At 29.2% G+C, this 26,722-nt stretch overlaps 3 protein-coding genes across 3 annotated transcripts in view; 2 read left to right on the top strand and 1 right to left on the bottom strand.

Annotated features, from left to right (window-relative positions):
• Positions 1–2,144, top strand: part of mRpS25 (mitochondrial ribosomal protein S25) — a 7,982-nt gene extending 5,838 nt beyond the window's left edge. The window contains exon 4 of the mRNA XM_014428558.3: positions 1,883–2,144. Within this exon, the coding sequence (XP_014284044.1) occupies positions 1,883–2,057 (175 nt within the window). The 3' untranslated portion in view covers positions 2,058–2,144. The remainder of the gene's footprint in view (positions 1–1,882) is intronic.
• Positions 2,145–5,784: 3,640 nt separating this feature from the next.
• Positions 5,785–11,703, bottom strand: LOC106685729 (uncharacterized). Its single transcript, XM_014428563.3, has 3 exons — positions 11,461–11,703; positions 7,230–7,303; positions 5,785–6,091 (listed from the first exon to the last, which is right to left on the bottom strand). Exons 1-3 carry the CDS (start codon positions 11,533–11,535, stop codon positions 5,902–5,904), a joined length of 339 nt encoding a protein of 112 aa, XP_014284049.2. The 5' UTR covers positions 11,536–11,703; the 3' UTR covers positions 5,785–5,901.
• Positions 11,704–17,783: 6,080 nt separating this feature from the next.
• Rnmt (RNA guanine-7 methyltransferase) lies at positions 17,784–24,562 on the top strand. The gene is made up of 8 exons (XM_014428557.3): positions 17,784–17,917; positions 18,776–18,923; positions 20,757–20,995; positions 22,928–23,112; positions 23,201–23,371; positions 23,918–24,029; positions 24,108–24,240; positions 24,316–24,562. Exons 1-8 carry the CDS (start codon positions 17,912–17,914, stop codon positions 24,354–24,356), a joined length of 1,035 nt encoding a protein of 344 aa, XP_014284043.1. The 5' UTR covers positions 17,784–17,911; the 3' UTR covers positions 24,357–24,562.
• Positions 24,563–26,722: the final 2,160 nt, after the last annotated feature.

Below are 26,722 nucleotides of genomic sequence, written 5' to 3'. Positions count from 1 at the left end.
TTTTTTTCCTTTTGTAACTATGTGTTTGTATCTTTTTTAGCCCTGACGAAGCCCTAGTATAATTCTACTATTTGAGTTTTTTTGACCGCACCCGGACCATATTCCTTTCATTTTAAAATTTAGTATTTGTACTAGTGGACTCAAAAACACTCTCCAACGATAAATTATCCATTGCAGCATCAGTATACATATATTGATCCTGGTAGATATGGATATGTCTCTTTGGGTCTCCAGAAACAAAAAAATCCAGCATTAAGTACTCCAACCATTGGAGATAAATCAGCCACACCACTTACAAACATTGTCAGCTGTTAAAACATGAGTGATGCTCCCATGGTAAAATTTTAGGCAATCATTATTCGAAACTCTCAATTGACTTACTATCTGTAGCTTTCATATAGAGACTATAAATTTTGGGTTCTAGGTAATTGTTGCTACAGATATGTCTATACATGTGGCTATAATTTGAATTAAAGCCACTTTCATTATCTCCAGAGTATAAGTTATTAGATATACTTTTTAATACAGTATTTTTTTAAAAAGTCGTTAAAGTATTCTTCAAAAAAATTGGAACTGGTTAACTTTCATTTTTTCTTATTTCAAGAACTATCAAATAAGAAAGTATTTTCCTTTCTCTAGACCTTACCACTAGTGCTGGCCTTTTACCCAGGTTCCACTTTGATGAGGATAGTGACAGATGTCGCTTCCTCTACCATTTTTTAAATTGAAATATAACATTAACTGTAGCAGCGCTCTCGTAGTATTAGGATTTATTTGATTGTCTATCCCTCTATCAACAGTTTGTGCATGTACAACGGCTATCACCTTAGATACCATGATAGGGAACTGTCCCATCTTATAATCTCATACCACTGACCTTTTGTATCACTTATAAACTTGTGTGCTTTCTGTTTGTATTTTATCAATGTTGACTTTTGTTGATGTATTCAATTATCAGTCTTAATCATTTATTCACTAAGTTGAACTTTTAGCAAGGTATGTTCACTATCAGTGTCCTCACTGTGTATTTAGTATTAATATTACTGTTCATACAATTATTGTTGTACTAACAGATATTTGTCATGTGGCAGTAGGTCTTTAGGCAGTAGCAGCTGGGACTGGGCCTTGATCTAAAATTTAAAAAAATTGAAATCTGAAAGTTTCTCAGAGTTGCAAGTTCTTTTCAGTTTCAGATAAATTAAAAAAATTAAGTGAACTACAACGATAAACAGATTTAGCAAGATTACTTTAACATGATAATGGGAGGGACCACTTACCCAGTACCTTGGTGAAAGCCTTGTATCAAAATTGAAAGCTCTCAGCCCTTCTCAGAAAGGATTTTATCTCCCATGTATAATCCATCTTATAAAAATTTGGTATTGATTATAAAATGAATTTTATTCCCCATTCAATTGTTATAAGTAATTAAATTTTTCCTAATGCTTTATCAATTTAAATATAGTTTTTTTTAATTTTATTTATTTATCACCCTACCCTGCCTATTAGGCAATATGGGTGTTAAATATAGTTTTTAATTTAAGTGCTGTAATTTATTGGTCACCTGAATTACAAAAATATTTTATATTTCATTTTAACTAGTTCAATAAGAACTATCTCCCCTCTCCCAAAAAAAAAAAAACGAGATTGGTCATCACAACTGCTGACAAAACCATATTTACCAGATTATGCAGTAAAAATAAAAATCTTTTTGATGTACTCAATAGTCATTTTTAAGTTCATAGCCAGGTTTTAAGAAGAAGGAAATTTTTAGTTCTTAATCATTTTTAAGATGTATATTCTCCTAACTTTTACCATTGCTTTGTGTAATGTTTATTATTTGTCAGTATAGTTATTATTAATGATTTTCCTGTACCTATTTAAGGAAGGTGCTACAAATGGAGATGAGGATTCAACAGAAGATCGATAATCCTGCCAACTTTGGGTATGGCTGCAGGAGGCACTGCCTCTGTGAAGTTCCAGGTCAAGTTCCTTGTCCATCTGTTGTCCCTCTTCCTAAGCATATGATGGGAAAATACATTTATGCCAAGGATAACTAGATAATTTAGTAATTTATTATCAGCCAAAGGGCTTACAACTTTACATGTCTATCTATTTCCTCTTAATAAAGATTTTTTTTAAAGTCATTATTCCCATCTTCATTCTGTAATAGAATTATCAATTAAAAAAGATAATTGTCCATACCTTGGCTAATATTTTTTCATTCATTAAAATGCAGAATGTTTTATGGATGTAGTTAATCTTTTATCATGTATGGACTACTTGAGAGGACTTATCAGATTATCCTATTAACAATGATGATTTTTCATAAATGTCTTGTTTAAAAAACCAAATCTGCATCCCGAAACTCAAATTTTGATCAATCAAATCAGTAATAAATTAAATTTTCAATCTTCTTCTTCTCTATATCTAACTCCAATAAGTAATATTAGATATTATTAACCAGTAGGTCTCATCAATGCATGTTCATTTTAGGTAAAGTAAGTTGATTAGATAGGATGAGATAAACAGGTGCCGTTGATAGGCATTACCTGTAAGAACTTACTTTTTTGTGATTCAGTATATTCTTTTTGGTAAACTTTATTTTTTACATCAACATATTTACTTTTATTATACTATTTACATGTATATATATAAAATTATTTACATTTTACTCAATAAATGAACACAACAAACAGCTAGAGAAAACATAGGTGGTGTTCCAAGGTGAAACGAACTGAAGCTCTTCGTTTTGGTGGGAAACGATAATGGTTTCAGTCGCTGTAATAGTTACAGTCTAGACAAGCAGGGAGCGTGTCGCTACAATATCTAATTAATATGAAAATATTCTCTATAAGTTGAATATTTACATTTAAACATTAGTTCATTGACAAAGAGTGAATTGAAATGATATGACTTTTCCTATTACTATAAAAAAAACTAAAACCTGGTGTCAAAACTGTAAAAATTCTGAGATTTATAAGAAATTTATACTTTCATTTACTGATGTATGGAACATATAAGTATTGCGACTGCAAAATATCGAATTTTTGACTGGCTCTTTGGTAGGCTGACTTAATGGCCACTATCAAATTTCCTGGCACACCCATGGCTACTGTTTTTCAGATTTCTTTTCTTGGGACTCAATTGAACACTGCATTTTCTCTGTCCCAAGCTTTTTCAGCAATATTCCTGAGGATAAAGATGTGATCCTATGTCTGTCAGCCTGAATGGAAACCAGCTTGTGGCTTTTTTGTCAATTTTGCATCTAAGGTCTCTCTGACAGTTTCAATGAGAATCAACCCAGGTTGATATTAAATATCACTTAATTGTACATTCATGTTAGTCAATTGATATGTATTTATTTGATTGTTTTAAACTTCACATTCCCATTCACTAGTAGAAACTCAAAATATAATTACATTAATGTTATTCATTTAATTTTGATTTATTCTAACCATGGTCATACTGTTTATATCATGAATGGCTCACTTAAATGTAGGAAATGACATTGACGTGTCAAGAAGTTCTTTATAATAAATAAAAATTTAATTGAAGATGCCACTGATTTTAAGGCAAATGACTAATGAAATGATAACGCTTTGAATGACATTATCTCTTTCCTTTCTAGGGCCAGATCCTATGCCTTCTGCCTTGATCGGTTAACAAATGAAGATATTCATTTGTATATGAATTTCTATCTATACCTAAACATTTATCAACTCCACATTCTTTAATAAGCGTCAGCTTAATTGTGCAGATGAACGTTTCAATGTTATATGCAGTTTTAGTTCACTAGAGGTGTGTAAGACAAGTTTGTCTTACACCTGCCAGATTCAAATCCCAAAGAGTTACTCCATTCACAAACAAGGTTTTTTAACTCATTCATTATGTCCACTTACTCAGTGATGGGATCTGTTTCATCAAATCATATTGATTTTATCAATAAATTGGCATCATTTGAGAGGATTTATCTACTTGGTTTTATTTTGGATGCCCTGCACTTCTATTTTTATATATACTTTTTTCTATACTTATTTTTACTACAGTTGTCTTTAACTACCTACCTATTTAATAACTGAGGAGTAGGTACGTATTTCAGGAATTACTGAACAAAACTGCATTCAATTCATGAATTATATTAGTTGCATTACATACTAAGGAACATGGTAGTAAAGAGTACTTCAACTTTTATAGTAATAAAAGCATGTAGGTACCTATTCCATTGACTATCAATGAATAATGAACATCACATCTTTTGAAGTCAAACTTCTTTACTGATGTCCCACAACTCAAAAAAAAAAAACATTATATGGGAGTAAATTGATTTTTGATGCGAGACAAATTGAAAGTGGTGAGGTGGGAAGCAATGCAATGCTAAGCACTAAAATTTTTATATTACAATAGAAGAGTGAGAGCTTAACAATCCTAGTAGTGCCAGTCAAATTGAATGTATCATGTAATCACCTACTACGATATAAAGTTTTCCAGCTAAAATTGACTAAGGAAATGGTTGTTGTTTTCTAATTATTATTCTGGAACTAATATCTTTTGCGTTAGGCTATAAGAGGGAACACTTGATCACTATTAATAAAGCTTTAATACATTATTTCATTTCCACAAGTCTCACTTCTGTAGGCCAGTCTTAAGGCTGCTGCAAGTTTATTTTATCTTGGGTAACATTAAATTGAACTAGTATAAGTAGATACTTACTAACATAATTGCAACTATTTATATATTTATATTATAATTCAGAAAATAATATTAATTTGTTAAATTTGGTAGGTGACCATAAAATCAATCGCAGGTTGGTCAATGTTTTCCTACATGTTGAGGTTCAGTAAAGGAATTTAAGATAAATGTTGAGGGAGAAGGGGACTCTGTATTTCAGTTGTGTAATTGAGAGATGGTAAAGGCAAACACAGGAGATAAGATAAGTTGATGACCTTTTAGGGAGGAGTGGTGTAGTCAGAAGGAAGGGTTCCAACCCCCTATGCAGACAGACTCAGTTGCCATATACCTTTTGACAACACGTTCAGTGGATTCAATTGATTCAACATGTTATTTACTTATAAAATGCATAATTAATACATAAAATAATTTATTTTAAAAAGAAATTACCCATAAATTGTAATAATCATAATAATTACATCCTCCTAACTATATAAAGCGTCTGTCTACCAACCCAAAGGTTGTGAGTTTTGGTCCCAGGACCTATCCGGGTTTTTTTTATAATGATTGTTTTTGGAAACAATTTGCATTTTTAATATTTCTACAATTTCTGAATATAGAAATATCTCTAGTGTATTTCCGTTGAAAACAGATTCAAAATTTTTCAAGATCTCAATGCTTTCCCATATTATTTGTTTCACATAAAGGGCTAGCGAAAAATGAAAAAGAATAATAATTACAAATTTTAATATTTATTTCTTTTTAAAATTGATTGAAACAAAATAACACATCATTTTAATCCATATTTAATGTACTATCCAAGAAGTGTTAGTGACGACTGAATTGGGAAGATAAAGACTACTATAAAATAAACAAGATCCTGACCTGGATAGCGTATTGTTCTGTTAGTAATTAGCTTAGTACTTGTTATAAATCCAATTTACTAATCTGACCTTAATTTAAATATACTTGACAAAGCCCATTTTTGTTGAGAGATTATATTAAAATTCACAATTATGAGTTAGAAATACTGTACCACAACAGTATGAATGGACCCTGGTCAGATTGTTTTTTTAATTTATCCTCTCTAATATTACAGGTTGAATAAACAGTAAATCTCCAAAATATTTGTATTTCAATACCCAAGGTTATACAGTTCAAAATAAATATGGATGTCATAACTAAAGGAATAAAATTAAATCAATTTATATACAAATAAATAAATATAACTAACTATTCCCTCATCAAATAGGGTTTATGCCTTATTTGTCTCGACTTGAGCTCAGTTGACTGTGATCTTTTGCAATTCGATTGACGAAGGGAAGTTGAACTAGTAGTTGGAATATTAATATTAAATTCCTCAGTTCCACTGTGTTCCATCATTTTTAGCTTCATCTCTACAGCTTTGATTTGCACCTGAGGGCTAAAAGGAAAAAAAGATTACAAATATTGTATAATAATATATTTTAAACATTTAAATTTACATTAGTATTAAACAAGCCAGAAATATCAGATAAATAAGGTAATATAATTGGCTTACATTACTATTTTTTATACAAACATAAGAAATAAACTAACTAACTTTAAATAAATGCTGTAATAAATTGATTTAGTTACTGATTGCTATTTTGAAAATTGCTCAATAAAACATCTTAATTTAGAAGACTAATACTCCTCAAATTTTTCCTACTGTTTTTATAATGGCTAAATGATTAAATTAAATAAATCATTATGTTTCTAATGCAATACATTTATTAATTGTTTCTTTGAGAGTGGTTAATTTTAATTATAACCAAACTTCAATTGATCCACTTTACTCTCAACAATGTTTATTTTAATTATTCTTTTCGGTCCCTAGGCCATTATCAAAGAGAAAACCTCATAATTGATTTGTCACAATTCATTAAAAAACTATTGCACCTACAGATCCATTGCTCATGTCAATTAATAAAAATATATAAGCTCAATGCATCAGCAACTATTTCTAAAAAAATTTCTTACCAAAACACAATTTTATACATTAAATAATGTCTAACATTATTAACAATAAAACCTACATTCAACAGTTACTCAAACTTAATTAATTAACTGACATTGAATTCATTTCAAAGTTTCAAAAACCAACCAGACTGACTTCCGTGGAAACAATATGGCTAGATTACTATATACAAAAAAAAATTAAGTAATTATCTTATTTGAAAGTTCTGATAATCTCCCACTTCCCCAAGGAATATGGTTGATTTAACAATATAACTATAAGAAACTTTAGTACCAAATTTTATTGAAAACTGTTAAGTCGCCAGGAAGTGTAAATGACCCCCTTCTACTATGGAAGTAAACTGCTTTACGAACCTATAAAGAACAAGAGTGCTGCTAAGTTTCATTGCTCATGAACTTCCCCGCCCCAAATATTCAGAACGTTTGAAGGATGATATACCTTAACAGCAACTTTTGTGCCTATTTTCAATTGATACTAAGCTTTTCATTGAAAGTTAAGTGTGTCACACTCCATGAGAATGTTTCTTAATAAATGTATTATTACTAAACTTAATAAATTATACCTGATTTTTTTCTCCTTTTTAACACTTAAAACTGAAATTACAGTAGTATCAATCTTCTTTTTTGTATCATCACTCTAGAAAGTAAAGGAAATTAAATAATAATACACAATTTACAGGTAAGTTGCAAAAATTAAAAAAAACAAAATCAATAAGAATAAATAGAAAATCCTTAACATGATACTTAAATCTATGTTCAAATACAAAAGGGGGTCAGAAGCTAAGGGATCAAAGTTAATATAATAATAAGCATATAATTTTTTTCATCTGAATATTATAAACAATCTTAGTTCAGGAAATAGGCATTTTATAGTAGTTCATTATTTTTAATGTAAAAATAATTTATGAGGAAGTATGGTCACTGTAGAACAAAAATTATTTCACTAGTGCCAGAATTTCAGGGCAACAGGAGCAAGACTTAGGCACAAGTCCAATGTTTAAGACCGGTACCGCTCAGATCAAGGCCTGAAATGATGACACTGAACAAATAAGTTTTAACTCATTTGTGTTCTTCACTTAGAACACCCCAACCTTATTCTCCTCTTGTAAAATTTATGGTCAACTAATATTACATCATTATAAAACTACATTACATGAAAATAACTCAATATTTACATTTTATTACTAGAACTCCTTCCCTTTTAATTCATCAATACTCAGGATATCAATTACTTTAGAATAAGCACGGACTGCTTGGGTAAAAGAGAATAATCCTACTTCTTTTCTGTTTCAATAACATTGTGGTAATAAAATCTCACAATTTTTTGTGTCAGCTAAAAGATTTAACTTAGAGCTTTTTTATAGATAACATTAATTAATATAAAATAATAAAAAGATTAAATGGCGTTTGATGATCAAGATGGTAATTTTTAAAAATGGCAGGAAAATCATTTCGAATCACCATTAATCCATGGTGTTTTTGTTTCTTCGACAGTTTATGAATGGCAGCCATTCATATTTGATAATATATGAACCAATATAAGTATCTGCAAGTAATTTTGGTTTTGTCGGTAATTCAGAACTTCATGACTTATTGATGTAATGTCTGGCGTAATGCAAGTGAGGTTTATATGGATTGTTGAATAAATTTGTCACTTAATATATTTTCAACCAAAGGATTATTAAATTTCTGCCCCTACTATAGTGTGGATACTCCTATAATGCAGATAGTTTCATTTTTTCTTGGCCCGCATTGTAGTGATGGTTGACAGTGCATCTTTACACAGATAAAAGTGAGATTTATGTTTTCTCTGTACTTGTCTTATTATGTATAAGCAGAACAGGCAGGCTAATGTTCCTAATCGGCAACATTACAATATGACAACCAATAACAATTTACAAATTCAACCAATTGATTTTATATCATTTTGTTTTTTATTATTCTCTACATTCATTGTCTACAAGTCATTTCCATTTTTTCATCTCCATCGTCACTCATTTACTAGGTTGGACTGTATATTTCTACAATTTTCTGACCTTCTGTTCTCATAGTTATTTATTTCACACTAGTTATTTTGTAATTTTACTCTTTAAACTTTTAATTTCATTTCTTCTACTCTTATTTATTTCATCTAAATGGTCTTTCATAGTTAGTCATACTTGCTGGTACCAGTTCCCGCTCGGTTCAACATATTTTTTGCCCACTCTCTACCAAGGTCAAGTTAGAACCCACTCACTACAGAGATAATTTCTGCTTAAGCAACTAAGTCTCCCTGTCGTTTTTAATATTTCTTTCTATCGTTTTTCCATATCTCTTCCCATTGTTCTTATTCATTTTTCCAGATATTCTATATTTATTTTACTCATCTATATTACTGTGCATCATTTATCCATTGTAACATGTATCTTGTTATCCTTTTTGCCCACTGTATCATATATATTGTTTCTTTTCATACATTGCATTATATTGATTTAAATATTTTTATTCATTATTTTAGATACTACTTACATATCTTATTATGTTAATTCCATTACTTATTAATTATATTTTCTCCTGCACCTTTCATTATGTTTGTTTCTTTATTTAATTGAACACTTTTGGTTTTTAACTTTTTTTTTTTTTTATCACTTATTTTGTATAATTCTTACCTCTGTAATATTATATTTCATCTCATATAATTATCAGTCAACTACTTAATTTATTTTTAAATATACTTCCAAGTTTGTTTATTATTATTATTTTGTTTTTGTTTTTATGTTTCTCTGAGTTATGGTTGTTATCTCGTTTTTTGATTTTTTCAGCCCTGAAATGCAGGACAAAACGGCACAAATAAATAAATTTTGTTTACCTGTGTATTTTTATGGACCAGACCCCCGACCATCTTCTCCTCATAAATAATTATCAGAATGTTTTTTTTTTTTGTTAAGCCAAATAATCTTGATTTATAATGCCTTCTTTGAGAATAAACATGTGATCAAGTACTAAAAAGTGCATAAGAAACATAAATGTTAAAACATTTTGATTGAAACTATCTTAGTAAGTCTCAATAATATGTTACATCCTGACTCCTTCAGAGACCATTCAACCTCAACAAAATTTTGCCTCAAAATTGGGTCTCTTTGCAGACTTGTTTCATCCTGAGAAAATGTTTTCTAGCCAAATACTCGTGCAAGTGTTTTTTAACCCCTATCAGTCATATGTTACCTCTCATGTGACAACTGTACTTTGTCACTGCGGTTGTATGTCATGTGGGAGATGACAAAGCGAAACTCCCTGATCTTAAGTTCCTAGGGAAATTTGTTTTGGGGGTCTGTAGTGGATTTGTTTTGGGAGCCCATGGTGGATTTGTTTTTGGGGCCTGTGGCTGATACAATTTCTAATTTTTTAAAATATTTTACTATTCCATATTTTAAACTTGTACGTTTCAGGGCTCATCCCATACGAATGTAAAATTATATCCTCAAATTTGTCAATTTTATCAATTTCCATTTTGAAATTTTGTCATTTATTTACACATAGTTTTAAGTTTTTTTACAAACACAGTAATTACAAAATGCACTAAATATCAAATAAAGACTATATAATTAATCAGTGAACTATTTTAATTGTGATCAGGTGTAAACAATAAAGTTGCAAATGTCGCCTCAATATAATAATAATAATACTTTATTTATTCTGGAACGCGTCCCGTTAAAATAATACAGAGAAATCAATAGATGAGGGCTGAGGAACCTCGGAGATACTTAAACAAAAAATACAAAGAAATATAAATAGTCATTATAAAAAATAATTATAGGTTACTTTCTCACTTTTATCAGTTGAACAATAAAAAAAAAAATGAATAAATAAAAAAGAGAAAAGAAAACGATGTAAAAATAATTAAGAATGACATAATAGTTAACATACATATTTACAATTATATTAATTTACAATTTTATGGGGTCTGAATGGATAAGAAATGATTGAACAGGCGGGATTTAAAGGTAGGGAGGGTATTGGAGCTACGGATGTTGGAAGGGATGGAGTTCCATAAGGATGAGGCTCGGATAATGAATGATCTATCGAAAGCAGTGGTTCGGTGGGCCCTTGTGTATAAATCTGAAGACCGGGAACGGGTATTGTGGGAACGAATAGAGTATTTGAATTTAAGGAGCTCAGAGATCCCCTGAGACTCCCCCATATATTGTACAGCAATAGTCAAAATGAGGAAATATTAGCGAAGTGACTAGGAGCCTAAGGGTTTCAAATGGAAACAGGTGGTGGAGGTAATTTAAACGTTTTAAAGTTGAATGGGAATCAAAGGTTATTCCCAGGTTTCTGATGGTGGGGTAAAATTTGATGGGACTATCATGTAGGTTGTTTTATTGACGGATCCCCAGAATCCACAAAAATATGTATCATTACCAGTCAAGAAAAAAGTTATTTCATCAATACCCTTGTGACTTGCTGAATATATACTTCAAATGTATACGATAAACAAATAATTTTTAATCATCCACTAATCTTTAATTCTTTAAGAGACAAATATCCAAGAAAATGCTAAAGAATTTAAAAGGACAACAATTTTGTAAATTTCTTAACAAATATTATTGAACATTTTCATTAAATCAAATTTATAAAATATTAAAGTAATTAAGGACAAATCATATTTTGTATTATTTGTTTTAAAACCATTTATATAAAATAATTATTTAATTTTGCTCACTTTTATCAAATAATCTTTTAATGGTTTAACGATAGATCAACCAAAAATATGAAAAACTAACCTAACTACAAAAAGAATAATGAACTCACTTTCTCAAGGCTATGTGCCCATTTAACAGAGATATGTTTTGAACCAATTTTCTTTCCATCCAGTTCCTTCATCATTGATTCTGCATCTTCTTTGCTCTTAAATGTGACAAAACCATATCCTCTAGGTTGCCCAGCAAGTGGACCACTCTTGTGAAAAAGAAGATCAAACTTCTCAATGGTCCCATATTTTTGTAGAATTTTAAGTAGTTGAAACCAATTGCAAAAAACAAAACAAAAAAAAATAAATAGATTAAAAATTTCAATAATAGTTTAAATTAAGAAATCTAACTGTAAATGAGGTTACATTTTCTTGATATATGATGAATTATAGCACCAAGTTAACATCTAGATTTTATTTACAAATGATTGTAATGATGTACAAACAAAATCATTCCGTCTTCTTGAAATTAGGCATGATTCAAAATTAAATAAAAACCGGAATGAATTTTTTTTTAAATGGAGATGGGAAGTTTTTGAGATTTTCCAAATTCAAAATTTGTAAAACTATAAAACAAATTTTAGGTTATTATGTTGCATATAAAATAAAAGAACACACAAGTTAGCTATAAAAAATTCCTCTAGAACAAGTGGTTGTAAATCGATAAACATTTTTGTAACCAATACTTAGTGAAATTTGGCTACTTAAGCAATTTTGAAAATTCTATATTAAAAATTTAATCAAGTAAAAAATATTGCATAGTTCAGCTCAGTAAATTGATATGATTGGAACATAGTTCAAGACTTCAAACGTAATAATATACAAACAAAGACTGTTTTGCAGGTAATCATAACAACTAACATAATTTATTGAAAAATGCCTATGAAAATAAGTTTGTACCAATTTGAAAATTAAAAGTACAATTATGCCTTGTGATTTGAAAAACATTTTTTTTGTTTTTCATTATTTTCATATTATGCTGATTATTTTAAATGCAACAGTACTTTTTACTTTTGCATTTTTATCAAGATGTGATATTAGTCATACATTATAGTTAATCATATATTACAAGCCTAAAGATTAAAACAAAATGAAACGTCATATGTTGACTCATTCAAGTTTTGAAGGATAATGCTATGTACATAGAAAATTAGAGAAACTTAAAAATTATTATTTTGATTCAGCCAATATAAAACATAACAGCTTGTTCAACTTTTTATAACAGCCAATGCTAAGGCTATGACATACAAGATAAGAAAAGGAAGATGGGAGTAATACAAAAACAATAGATGAAAATAAATTGAAGACAAAAATGCAAATCATGTTAAAAATAAAATGATTTGAGAGCTTGAGAGAATGTTTTAACTTTGACAATAGCAACATAGTTTCAGTTTAGAAGCATAATAGACTTAGTTAAGGTTTAAGGTAGCATTAAATTAGTATTGCTACCTCTATTGCAATTTTGTAGTTAAAATCTTATTAGAGGGAACCTTTCAATTATTAAAGTAATAATTTATTAAAATAATAAATAAACTTTGAAGGTATACTAAATAAATAATAAAGATAAAGAGAAATTATCTACATACTTTTTAGATTTCCAGATTAAAGAATTTAACATGAAAAGTAAGGTAGTTAAATAAACAACAATGTAGTATGAGTAGTTAAGGGAAGAAATGAGTTCCGAAATGGAACAGAATCTTAAGAATTGAAGGACTCAGAGAATGGGAGTGTAAGTTTAACACCTTTTTGTATATAGAGAGATGAAGAAAAGGTTGTTGTTGTACATAAAGATAAAAGGAATTTCGGTGAGGCTGTTTGGGATGAAGGCATCTACCATGCCAATCTTGAAACTGCCGCAGTGCTCATCTGGGTCCAGCCTGGGGGGAGGGGTTTGACATTTATTTCACAGTGGTACCATGGAATGAAAACTTACCCTCCCCTCCCCCATTCTTGTTTAGAATAGGTTAATTACCTGTTGGTAATCACCCTAAAAGTGAGGGGGGAAAAAGTACTATAAGAGTACTTATTGCTATGAAGATTGTTTTGGGTAAGAGATTAATAGGAAATAAGAAAGGATTTGCAATGTTTAGTGTGAGGGAGAGGAAGAATAGATGTTGAAAATAATTTATACTTTAAAGAAACTCACTCAGTGATCCTAATATCTAAATTTCCAATCCACAATCTTCTTTCTTCCACAAGGGTACCAGGTGAATCACTTGGAATTGGAATAGGTGTTACTAATGACTGAAAAAAAAACTTAAATTTAGTCGTCAGTTGATGCTTGAACTTACATCAGATTCCATTCCTAGGAAAATGACATAAGTAGAATTTGACTTAAGAAAAGTACTGCTTGACAGAAAGGTATAATAATAATTGAACCCATTTTTTACTTTAGAAAAATTATTTTTTTTTGTAATTGTTTTCTTAGTTTTAAAAATGTTATAAGGAATTGAGTTTTGAAAATATTAAATTCATTTTTCAGCTTTTCACTATTTTTTTCCCTATTCTGAACCAATATAAATTATTTTTGATATAAAACATTTCCTGGTTTTAACAACACAACTTCGAAAGGACTTAAATGGGGACTCGAAAAATTATATCATTAACAAATGAAATAGATTATACCTGAATTTATATAAAATTCATTATAAGTAATGCAACTGAAATAAAAATTGACCCAAATGTGGATTATTTTTCCAATATAAAAAATATTGGGTCTGTTGGATTATTTTCCCTTCTTTGTATCTTATTATAACATATCCCACCTTGTCTTTTCCTCTGTTTCATCAGACAGTTTATGATAGTAAACTAAACTAAGGGTTTTAAGCTTCAAATAAATTTCTGCATGAGAGGCCAGGGTAAATATTTTACTGTCTTCTTGCATAATAGAATCAATGAAAGTAGTAGAATTCATTTCAACAAAACTTTTAATTGATATGTTTCTAATGATTAGAAAGGGAATCAATTAAAGACTTGAAAGGATGAAGATGTGATGTTACAAACCAATGAATCTGAGAAAAATTAAATTTCTCCTTATTTCTGTTTTAACCAAGAAAATCTAATTTTAAACTTCTTAAAACAACCCCAATTTAAGGTTTTGAAAAATTACGCAAGATGATAAGTACAAAAAGAGCATTTAAATTCTTTCAAGAAAAATTTTATTTTACCTGAATATTACATAGCACCTTCATCTATTCATTTTGGAATAAAATCTGTATGAAGTAGGGAGTTTCTCTTATAAAATTATAATTATTTTTTGTCTTGAATTAACATTATTAATTTAATTTCTCCATTTATAATTCTGACTAGAATTGTTTGTTAACACTCTTTAAAATCAATTTCATATTATCATCTCACAAAAAAATTAAATCTGGAATTCAAGTCATGAGGTTTTAGAGTTTAAGAAATGATATAAATGGAAAACCATATCAGTATGAGAGTCAACTTTGTTTTAATGAGGTATATTTTACAACCCACAGTGACTTCTTCCTAGTGTTCTTGTATAGTTTCTGAAAAAAACTCTTAATAAATTTAATTATTAAGGGTTAATGTACAACTAAACATCAGGCATTCAATTCATAAATTTTGGATTGCAAAGATATTTTTTTAATGAAACCTTAGAAACAAAAAAGCTGAATAGACAAATTAAAAAGTTAATTTAAAACCAAAATTAATGGGAGCAACACAATCATAATAAGAAATATATCAATTTAACTTGATAAATGTACTAATATATGTTTTCTGAATCCTTAAATACCAGAGCAAACAATGTACAGAGTAAATACCTCCTCCTTTAGCCTGATAAATGTTAGAAAAACTTTCACTTAGATACACAATTTTATATTTCTATACTCACCGTCATAATTACAAAATTGGAAAAAATAATCTATTCATAAACGAAGATCAGGGTTATTCTATTCTTCAGTCAAAATATTTACATTCTGCAATTTACAATTAAATTATACTAAACGTCATGTATTATGTTTAAAAAAAAAAATGTAAGTGCTAGACTTGAATAACTCGCAAAGAAATACATAGGCAGATATTACTGATAAATATTTCGTACAAAATAATTTGAATAATAAAGAGATATTCTGAAAAGCAAGTTCAGTAGAGCTAAAATCCAAAGAGAAAGAAAAATATTTTGATAAATTCTTTGTTACACTACATACTTAAATAAGTTTCTTAATTTTTTTTTCAATTGTCTGAAAATATCGTGTGTTAATAAATTATTATTAATCCTATGCATAAAATATTATTGACTAAATAAATTATTGATTCCCACAAGGTAATGAATATAGTTCATTAGATGGAACTACCAATCAGCCTTAACCAGCTACTAAAATGAAAATATTAACAATTATTCCGTTCCTTGTAAGGTTCAGATATGCTTTATAATTTCAACCAAAAAAGATAACAATAAAAAATGTTCCGTAGTACCAAATGATTCTGAATTCACCGAATAGATAAATTACTAAATACTTGTTCAATTTAAATGTGAACTCTGTTTTGATGACCATAATGTATCTTTAGTTTGTGTATCATACTTTTTTCTGAAGTGCTAAAATAAAAAGTGCTTTTGAATATACAAAATTCTTGTGCCATCAGAATTTCCTTTCTAAATGGCAAAATGTAAATGCAAAGGTCTTACATAAATTTCATGGAACCTGAATATGATAATTTCTACATGACCAAACTACTAATAACTTAGTTTATTAACCGCCCTGTTAATTCATCTACGTCTCCATGTATATTTTGTCAAACACTGGTTAATATAATTAAGTTATATCGAGGTAGGTTAGTATGTTCTCTCATAAGGCATTAATACTGATTATTCGTTCATATTCTTAGTGCTAACAGAGTTAAAAGGTAAGGAGGAATAATATATACACAAGGATGGATAAGCTAAAATAGAGAGAAGGTGCCTGAAAGGGTACCAGTCTTTTGACATACTTTGAGCGTTACCACAACGCTGGAGTGAATCAGTCTTAATCGAAGTAATACGACTTGATGACCTTCAAGCAAGTACATCAGCGTGTCCGATACAACCAGACACGTCACGTACAAAAACAGACATGATACGAATCGGAGAGGCTCAGAAAATCTCTTATAGACATACAGAAGACTTTTAACGGATTTTCCATTTCTGTATGATTTAGAAAAAAAGGAGTACTTATAGGAGCATCAAAATAAGATGGTTCCTTAGAAGATATTAGATAATTAATAAACACATGAGGTTACTTCATATAACTATGAATATTTAGGATACAACATAAGTGCCACACCACGTAATATATTAATGTATCCTATTATACAAAGGGGTTCATTCACTGTACAACTTAGTCGGGTTTGTGTCGAGGCAAGATCGTGTGTGGGCCGGTTGGGTTACCAAATCGCAAATTTTTCAACAATGGTCTGATTAATAACAAAGCACAAATGACTATTATTACTTATGTATTTTTTACTAGGGGCAATTTCATAGGCTTGTACAATGTTGGCTTATACCTATAATAACACTATTAGTCGTCCCCATAATGAAATATTAGTTCTTGTAGTTTTAATAATATGATTGTATTTATGGACTAATAATATTAGCATTCGTTATGAACCAGCTTTAATATTTGGGAATGGGATTTAACTTTGATCAAATCTGTTGTGGCAAGTATGGATCAACGTGCATGCCAACATTTTGTCAAGTGGCAGAAAGTGGGAAATCGAAAACAATCAAGAGTTCATGATCTCTTCCTGCCAACTCCCAAAAACTGCCTATGAACAATTCTTTTATCCACTGGAATTTCCTGTATTGTTAAATTACTTGAATAGTGACACATCTGACATTTTTTTTTTTAAATTTAAGTAGATTTGTGCGTATTCCAAAGATAGTACCGACTGCGGATACTTTCTTTCCTGAGGTTGTCTTCCAGACTTTCCTATAACTAGATGGAGTTGTTAGCAATTAATTCCAGTCTACGATATCTCTGTCAAATCTCTATTATACCTCAAACACACAAAAAAAACAACCGTTTGTCTGATGTGCCACTACTCAAGCAAAGCAGCGATATGCCTTCTCATAGTCCAACCATGTTTTACAATATTTTGTATCTTCTCATTTAATCTTGATGAAGACCAACAACGTGGGTCGAAACATTGGTTTCTTCTTTATATTATTTTGAGTATCATATAGGCAGCCACCCGACCATCTTATCTTTCAAAACAAATCATCCATAGACATAGTAGTTTTCAGGATTAGGTATATAATTTCAGAGCTACCAGCTTCAGTTGTTGTAGATTTTTTATTCTTGATTAGTTTCACATTAAAAGCTAACTTAAAAAATGAAACTAAACATTTGCTTGCTTTTTTTTTTTTTTTTTTTTTTTTTTTTAGTATCGATTACAAATTTTCTCCTACAAAACATATATAAGCAGAAATCGTTTTTCACTGTATTGAATAGACGATGAACGATTGTTACCTGTTGTGTTTGTAGGTGGTCATATGAGTCTATTTGAATCAATATGATGGTGTGTAATATTTTTTATTTGTATTATATATGCTTTCATGAAAGTTAACTGTATTATTTTACTTTAATGAGAATTAGTTTTGCCGGTAAAATTGCTAGTAAAGGGTTCATTTTGTTTGGTAGAAAATTGGATGTCTCAATTATACCTTCTTTATTTGTGTTATTGTTATAATTGCAAATGCATTTTTATTTACTATTTCTGTGTTGATAAGTATTTTGTTTTCATAAAAGATGATATACTAAGTAATATGTAACATAGTTTATCTTTATTGTGAAAATACTTTTTAATAATTGTCTCAACAAGGTGATGAATTAAAAAAATTGGTATTGATATCTATTTCATATTAATGTTCACTAAGGTCATTGTATCTTTAGTGCCTGTATAAAATATCAATAATGATGTTTCTATGTTTTTAATCTCTATTTTCAAATAAAGAACAATGGTTTTATTCTTAATGCTAGAGCATCCTTCAGTGTTTACATTTATCTTTGTAAGAAACACTGTGGAGGCTTCCAAGTAGAATTTATGTTGTCTTTACTGTACGGGAAGCCAGTTTGTTTCTTCTAAAGGTCAAACGATCAACCATCCTTGAGCATGTCTAGCCACCATTAAACTCAAAGCTAGTAGAAACATTTTTAAGCTATTACATTGTTGATTTACTTTTAGTAAGTATGTACTTTTTTTAGTTGACCAGTATGATTGCATTAAATTGTAAATATTGTGCTTGATCTGGTTGGTGTCACAAACTACAACTTATAAAACTTACCTCCTTCAGAAATAAATGGCCTTGCAAAGTAATTTTAATTAATATTACTTTTTTACAATTCTGCCTTACCAAATCTACTTATTGGCTTACAGGAAATAGATGAAACAAGTGAGGGTAGCAGCAGCAATGTCATTGCTGAACATTATAATACAATGCAAGACAAAGGGCTAGATTTTCGAAATACCAGCAGGATCTTGTATTTGAGAAATTTTAATAATTGGATCAAAAGTATGCTTTTAGGTGAGTTTTGATACATTTTATGTATCTTATACTATATATTATACTTAAAATTGATATTAAGTTTTCTTATCCAGGCCTGCGCAAGGATTATTTGATCCAACAATGATTTATATTTTCCAACTATTTATTAATAAAGAATACATCAACATTGTTATGATATTACAAATTTCCCTGCCTATTAGCAGATATTTTCATATTTATATTGGATCAAGTCAAGACGGGAGAGAGGGAAGGGCAGCCAGGGCTGTTGCCCCGGGGTCTGTCCAACCAGATTTTATGTTTTAACTTATGATTTAATTTTGAAATAAACTTATTTTACTATATGATTTTATCTTATTTATTAACCGCAATAAACAGCCGTAAGTTATTTTTAGGTCATTCTCTGATGAACTATCTTTATTTTTTTTAGTTAACATGAGAAAAACAAAGTTATTGGAAAGCTACTTAAAAGTCAAAAAAGGTTTATTTTTTTAAAGTAAAGATAGTGATCCAACTGAAGTCTTCTCATTGAATGTTTTATCGATTTAATATGAATTTTGAAAAGTGAGCTTATTTTACAGTGTTACATACTAAAAATAGACTTTTGTCAAATTTTCTTTAGTTTTCAAAGTTATTTCTACAACAGCTATTGATCTAGTGGATCACACTACTATTAATAATAGGGCGTTAATGACTTTTTATTTGTTATTTCCCTCTACCTGTTAAAATACATTTTTTGTTTTAACTGGGTATGTTGGCATATCTTAATGAGTATTCCACTTTAAAATATCTTTTTTTATGGATATTTTATTTTTTGATCGATTTAGTTAAAATCTAACCTATTCTAAATTCCCAGTCAACTTCAGTATAAGTATCTTTTTGAAGGTTTTCAATTTTTCTGTCACACTTCCCATCCCAGAAGTCCAATATGTATATTATTGATGTTGGAATTAATATTCTGGCTTACTGTAATCTGACTTGCACTTTATGAAGAAGCTTCTCTCTCCATTGCCTTTCTACTGTATCATCTCTACCTCAAAATAGATATTTATTATTTACCTTTGAATCATTTTTTAATTATTATAATCTAAAATGTCCATTCTTTTATTTATTTATTTTTTGTTTTTAACAAACCAAACATAATGATAGAAATACAAAGATAGAGTATTGACTCTCCAGCAATACATATGAAGATCTACTGTTTTTTGTTTTTTTAATTTGAGAATGTTATGCTAACAGTTCCTAGTGGTAGAAGAAATATAATTAAAGAATCTACACCTTAATTTTTGATCAGAGCATATATTAGTTAACTGGTATTTACATTAGTAGTAATTTGATTAGTGAAAATCTCTGTTAATGTTATTCTATAAATCAATAAAATAACTACCTTTAGATGAACAGTCTAATTATGACTATTTGATCTCACTATTTCTCCCATTCCATTTCCAATTTTGCAATTATTCATCTAGGCTGGATGAAATTATAAAATAAAATAATTGGTAAGTTCTAAAAGAATTTTAAGTTTTTTTCCATATTACAATTGTTCTCCTTTCGAGTGTTGCCTTCTTCTTCAAATTCTTTGGTGTCCTCTTATATAATTGATAATGAAACCTTCATTTTTCAATTTCTGTCAATATTAACAATAATTAAGATTAATTTCAAGTTTCTAATATTTGAATTTGGTATACACTTACCTTCTCTCTTAACTGGAGCAGCAGGTCATATGGTTATAACATGACCATGGAAAATTATGACTGCCATCTATTGTATCATTATTTGGAGTTTCATTGAAACTAAATTACTCCAATAGTTATGAGTAGGTTTACAAATAATATGTATTCATAAATATTATAGGGGAATGTATTGAAAACATTCAGGAGAGTAAGCCACGAGGGAGCAGTATCAATGCAATGGATCTCTGTTGTGGAAAGGGAGGTGACCTACTGAAATGGAAGTTAGGCAATGTTAACCATTTGGTATGTGTGGATATAGCAGAGGTCTCCATAGCTGACTGCAAGAAGCGTTATAGCCAAAACAGACAAAGGACTCCCAACATATTCAGTGCAGAATTCTTAGTTGCTGATGTCACCAAGGTGAGTGATGAGGTTTTATAATATCTATGTTTCATAATGTAGTATAAATGATATTATTTAACATATGCTGTCATAGAAAATACTTAAGACTCAATTTCTTTTTCAATGTAATTGAATTACTTACTAACTATAATGTATTTACAAAGCATTTTTGTAGCTAAGATTATGTGAAGTTTCTTTGAGATAAATCTTATTTATTCATTGTTTTTAATATAGAGTATGTTGATTAGGAGAAAATCATTGACAATTCTCACGTGAGCCTTGCAACCTTGAAGGGTTTGGTTAAAGAATAATTCAGCCAATTTTAATGAAACGTACACACAGCGGTTATTGGCCTACTAAGGTTTATTTGGAAAGGTGTCCAATCTTTGGCATGCCATGAGTTAATTTTTTCTCACATAAGTTCAAATGTGTCATATCGCTCTATCAAGTTCATGGCTACGGAATGGGAACTATATACTTAGCTTTGTAGGAGAAAGAGGAATAACTTAATTATAGAATTAAATTAATTATTTAATAGCAGTTTATTAAATTAAATTATTTAATTAAAGCAACAATCTACAGTCAAAAATGATCTCTTATTTGAGAGATGGTCGATTTGTGATAGTGCTAGAGCTTTCTGAGTCTTGTTTGGTGAAGAAAACTCTAAAAAGAAAGTACAAAAATGTAATAAAATGTTTGGAAACAAATTAAATAAGTTGTATCGCATTTATTTATCAAATTTAAAAAACAAGCCTATAAAATGCACTTTTAAAAATTTTACTTCAAATTTGAACCTTTAATTCTAACTTAAAACTGATTGGCTACGAGTTGAAAAATAAATATTTGCTCATGTGCATTATTGTGTTTCATGTGGCATCATTTTTTGCATCTTGTATCCATACACATGACATCTAAAGAGTGTATATAAATTTAATCCATGGGTAAAACTCATAAAGTAAAAATATAAGTGCTAAGATGCAATGCATGTGCCCCAAGTTTGCCCTGAATGGTAAATGGTTAGTAGTTTAAGAGTTGGAAGGTTTAAAAAATAAATATTTTTGCTACAGAAAACTTAGTTCAACCTCTCATGAATCTTGCCTCGCTTATAAATTTTTGCTTGCATTTCTCTCGTAAATATTGAAATTTCATTATCCAACACTGTTTTTGCAGCAAGTTTTACTAAGATAGCTCGAAATTTCAGTTTTTATTTTATTAATAATACTCTGAATAAGGAAGACGAATTTCAGTAGGAAATAAAGCCTAGTTCTCCATCTTAAAGTTAATTAAAAGCAAACTTACTGTGCCACTAAGTTTATGCTATTCAAGATCCTTATGAGACTAGTTTTCACTTATGGTGCAGAAACTTGGACCTCACAATAAAGGGATCACCCTGTTAAACAGGGTAATTTTGGGGTGAATTCTTGGATCTGGATGTGAGAATAGCTACTATTGGTAGACAAACAGCAAAACGTTTCGTATTTTAAAAGAAATCTGCATCTTTCCTTATATTAAAATGGTTTGGCCATGTTATGGGGATGAGTAGTATAAGAGTGGTTAGTAGGTTATATGTGAATGTCCTGGATGGTGTGCTTTGGGTTTGTTGTTTTGATTTCTGTTTATTCTTTTTTGTGAATTTTGATCATCCAAATCTCCCTGTACAACTTTATTTTAGATAATTGACACTCTAATGGTCAGGAATAAAATTCCTAAATGATAATGGAAAGGACTCTTGTCAATTTTCTACTTTTATCTTATCTGTATTAGTAATGTTCCTAGAGACATGTTCCTAATTGAAATTAATAACTTGAGCTTATGCTGTTATTTTTGTTTTGTGTTTAGTAATTTAAATGTAATTGGAAGAAGTATAAAGATGTTCATATTCTCATGTACCTAATTTTATCATGCATTATTAGTCTTCAAGCTGGTATTTCTAATTCACATTTTTTCCAGGAATGCTTGACTGAAAAATACAGGAACCAACTATCAGTCCAGTTAGATGTTGTTAGCTGCCAGTTTGCTTTCCATTACTGCTTTGAAAGCCTTAAACAGGCTAAAATGATGCTAAAGAACATAACTGACTGTCTTAGGCCAGGTGGTTATTTCATAGGAACAATGCCAAATGCCTTCGAAATTGTGTAAAATATTCCCTGATAAATATAACTTATTCCTTATGGATTAATCATTGAATTAATTAATTTAGTACTTGAAAAATTTGTGTTGCAGTGCCAGACAGAAGACAGCTAAAAAAGATTATATAGGAAATTCAATTTTTAACATATCATTTGATCAAGGGATTACAAACTACTACCCTCTTTTTGGAGCTAAGTATAATTTCCACCTGGAAGGGGTTGTTGACTGTCCTGAATATTTAGTTCACTTTCCTACATTAGAGAAGTAATTAATTAATCATGTTATTTATTTAATTAATTATGTGAGGACTTCTTGATTCTAATTTAAAGATGGAATTAATATTGATTCTTATAATATACATATTTGTTAATGGAAAAAATAATTCCATGACATCCATGATCAGGGCTAAGGTCATCAAGTTGAAGCAGTAATTAAATAATAATGTGTAATCTTTTTTTAAATTACCATTTTATTGTTTTGTAACATATGATTAAATAAGGCTCATGTCGATATTTTTCGAGATCTAAGATAAGGTTGATAACGAATTATTAAATTATATGTCTCCTAATTATGCAAAAGTCAGTAGAATTAAAGAGGATTTAAGATGTTTCAACTATTCATGAAGTCTTTCTCTTTAGTTATTTTCATTTAGTATCAATAAAACAAATCATCTCGGGAGGTTTTGAAGTAAAAAGTACTTTAAAAAAAAATAAATTGATAAATTGTATAGAAATTAATAAATAGAACAAAATGTTTTACTCTATTTTCTTAAATATCTTATAAATGTTGGATATACTGTGTATTTTTCAGGCTCGCCAGCATGTATGGATTAAAGTGTGTTAAAAAAAAACGTTTCCAGAATTATTTTGAAGAAATGCGTAAAAAAGGACACTCTCTACTTGGAAGGATGTCTGCATTAGAGGTAATGTTAATTTATTGAACTTTTGTTGAACTAGTTAATCTCTACTTTTATTGACCCATTTAATTTAAATTTTTTTAGACATATCCTCCTCTGGCAAATGTTAAACTAGTTGGTAAAACTTCGGAGTACCGCCATGCAAAAGAATATATGAAAGAATTTTATGGTAACAAACACATAGGCACTTTATCTATGCCAGAATGGGAAGTGGCATGTGAGTGATTCATATTTTAAACATGCTTACAATATATTAGCCAAAGTATATATGTACATCTTTATATTTTTTCAGCTCTCTACATGGTCTTTGTTTTCCAAAAAGTAGATAAGTGATAAGAAATCAATGATCAAAGGAGAAACTGATATTTCTTCTGGTGAGACATATTCGAAATATTGTGAAGACTGCTGGATAGTTGTTAAATTACTTTATTTCACCAATATTCCTCTAATCACCTATTAATTTTGAACCTTTTTAATCATTACTCAGAATTGTTTTAGATATTTGTTTTACTTCTATAATAAAATAATTTTTTTTTTTACTTTTTTAATAAATAACCTTAATACATATATTGTTTTCTTCTTTATTTTCTTCTTTAATAAGATAGCATCTTAATCAATTAAATCCTTGTGAAAAACCTCCATGTGATAATTTTTTTATTTTTAAAATTCAGTTCTATATACATTCAGCATATTGAGGTTTTGGGACTTTTCTCCATCTTCAGGATATTATGCTTATATATTTCTTCTGACATGTCTATCATTTGTCTATCTCTCTGATACAATTATTCATTTCTTATGATTTCATCTTCAAATAAAAGTTATAATTTAAAACAGAATTCTAGGGACTACTTCCCTGGTCTACATAAGATAATTTTATTTTTTTACTTCTGTTATAAATAACCTTAATAGATTTTTTTTGTAATTTTTAAATATGGTAATATCTTGATTTGTTTTATATCTGTCATTATTGGAAAATTAATAGAAACAATTACCATTCACCTTGGTTTTTTTAAAGGTTTCTCCCTTATTAAAAACAAAAAATCAAATCCTTATAAATTAAAATTATAATTATATTAGAGATTAAACATAAGTCTTGAAGTAATACATACCTAATTGTAAAAGTGATATTTATATTTGATATTTGCCCATGTTTGTAAAAAGGTTGAATCTAACATCATGAGAGCATTGTTTTAACATTACTAGCCTTGTAAACTTTATAGATGAAAAATCTGTATGTTCATATTTTTGAAAACCTGGTAGTATCTTAATTGTGTTTCAAATAGTGAAAATAATTAGTGAGGATGAGGATAGCGGGTCGGTTGACTTTTAGTGGCTAGAATAGGTTGGTAACCTGTAGAATGACCCATCTTTCCTGCTCTAAGTTGGAAAACATGAAGATGTTAGACATTGGAAAAATCTAATTAGTATTAAAGACTGCTCCAGTAAAAAGCCAAAAATTTTGAATTAGTTGAATTCGCTCTTTTTTACTGAACATTGACAATATGGCATATTAAAAATATGGTGTATATTGTTTCTTAGGTTAGTAATTTATTTAAATGGAATTTACAGGGTTTCAAGAAACAATTTTGTTTTACTGAATATGGAAAAATGATTTTTAATTAAAAACTATTTAATATAAAAGATGAAAAACAAAAGTAACAATATCTTAGCTTAGTGAACATGAAGTTTTTTAAATTTATTTCCAAAGTAACAAAATATTGTCTCTTTTTACTTCTCAGTTGGTTACAATTGTGTACACAATTTGGTTCCTTTCAATTATTGATTTATCTGGAAAAATATAATTTTTTTCATGTTACAAACTTTTCCTGAGACATGAAACTCCAATACCATTTTCATTATTATAAATTTCTTTGGTATTCCCTAATTCTCCTAGAAATTTCACCATAACAAAGTCTTGTTCTTTTGGTTCTTTCAAAAGCTCTTCATATTTAGTAGGTGTTTTTAATATAAAAAAGATTGTTTTTCTTGTTTCTCCTATTTTTGTACTGTTTCTAGCTCCTTTCATACCCAGTAGGTACTCCACCTATGCTCCAGCATCTGGAAGCTTAATTTTTTCTTTGGTTTCTCAATTTTTTTTTCCCAATAACACAGCAAAAACAGGACTAACTACTGAAACAGACTATAATGCAGGTGGGAGAAAGCACATTCAATTTCACAGGTTGATTCTTTAGCTCAGTTATTGGGTGGACATAAGTTCCATTAAAAGTATCATTAACTAACTAGATTTAATGGTTGATCATCTCAAGTTAAGTTAGGATGTTCACTTGCCAATTAGTACAAGAGACCAAGAGAAGAAAAAAGGCAGTTATTTCACCTCAAGTTTTAATTACTTAATTGAAAAGTAGGTATAATTACTAGTCATAATTGATGAGTCTGCCAAGTATAGGGAGGGCAAATAAAAAATGGTATCTGTTTCAAAACATTAAAAAAAAAAAAAAATTAATTTTTCATTCAGAGCTCTATATCTTAAAAAGTAGCCACAATATAAGAAAACCTAAGAGAATGTCATTTAAAGTAGAGTAAATTTGCTAAAATATGAGCCTTAATAGAGCTATTTATTAAATAAATCAATTTTATATCCAAATTAGTCTCAACACTTTATTTATTCATTTGTCCAACGTTTCGGCCTTTCTAGCCATCTTCAGGGACATCTAAACATTTAACAGCTTATATTACAA

The sequence above is a fragment of the Halyomorpha halys genome, unplaced genomic scaffold (genome assembly GCF_000696795.3).
Source record: "Halyomorpha halys isolate HHAL.00 unplaced genomic scaffold, Hhal_1.1 Scaffold726.1, whole genome shotgun sequence".
Classification (NCBI taxonomy): domain Eukaryota; kingdom Metazoa; phylum Arthropoda; class Insecta; order Hemiptera; family Pentatomidae; genus Halyomorpha; species Halyomorpha halys.
The sequence above is the reverse complement of the archived record's forward strand: the minus strand, read 5'-3'. Positions and strand labels throughout refer to the sequence as shown.

Bases quoted from the DNA above. Each gene is read 5' to 3' on its own strand.
- LOC106685729 (XM_014428563.3), bottom strand. From the start codon at position 11,535: ATGATGAAGGAACTGGATGGAAAGAAAATTGGTTCAAAACATATCTCT. The intron at 7,304-11,460 runs GTGAGTTCATTA...TTTACTTTCTAG, and splicing joins GGGCACATAGCCTTGAGAAA to AGTGATGATACAAAAAAGAA. The intron at 6,092-7,229 runs GTATAATTTATT...TTTTCCTTTTAG, and splicing joins AAAAAGGAGAAAAAAATCAG to CCCTCAGGTGCAAATCAAAG.
- Rnmt (XM_014428557.3), top strand. The intron at 20,996-22,927 runs GTGAGTGATGAG...CATTTTTTCCAG, and splicing joins TAGTTGCTGATGTCACCAAG to GAATGCTTGACTGAAAAATA. The intron at 24,030-24,107 runs GTAATGTTAATT...AAATTTTTTTAG, and splicing joins GAAGGATGTCTGCATTAGAG to ACATATCCTCCTCTGGCAAA.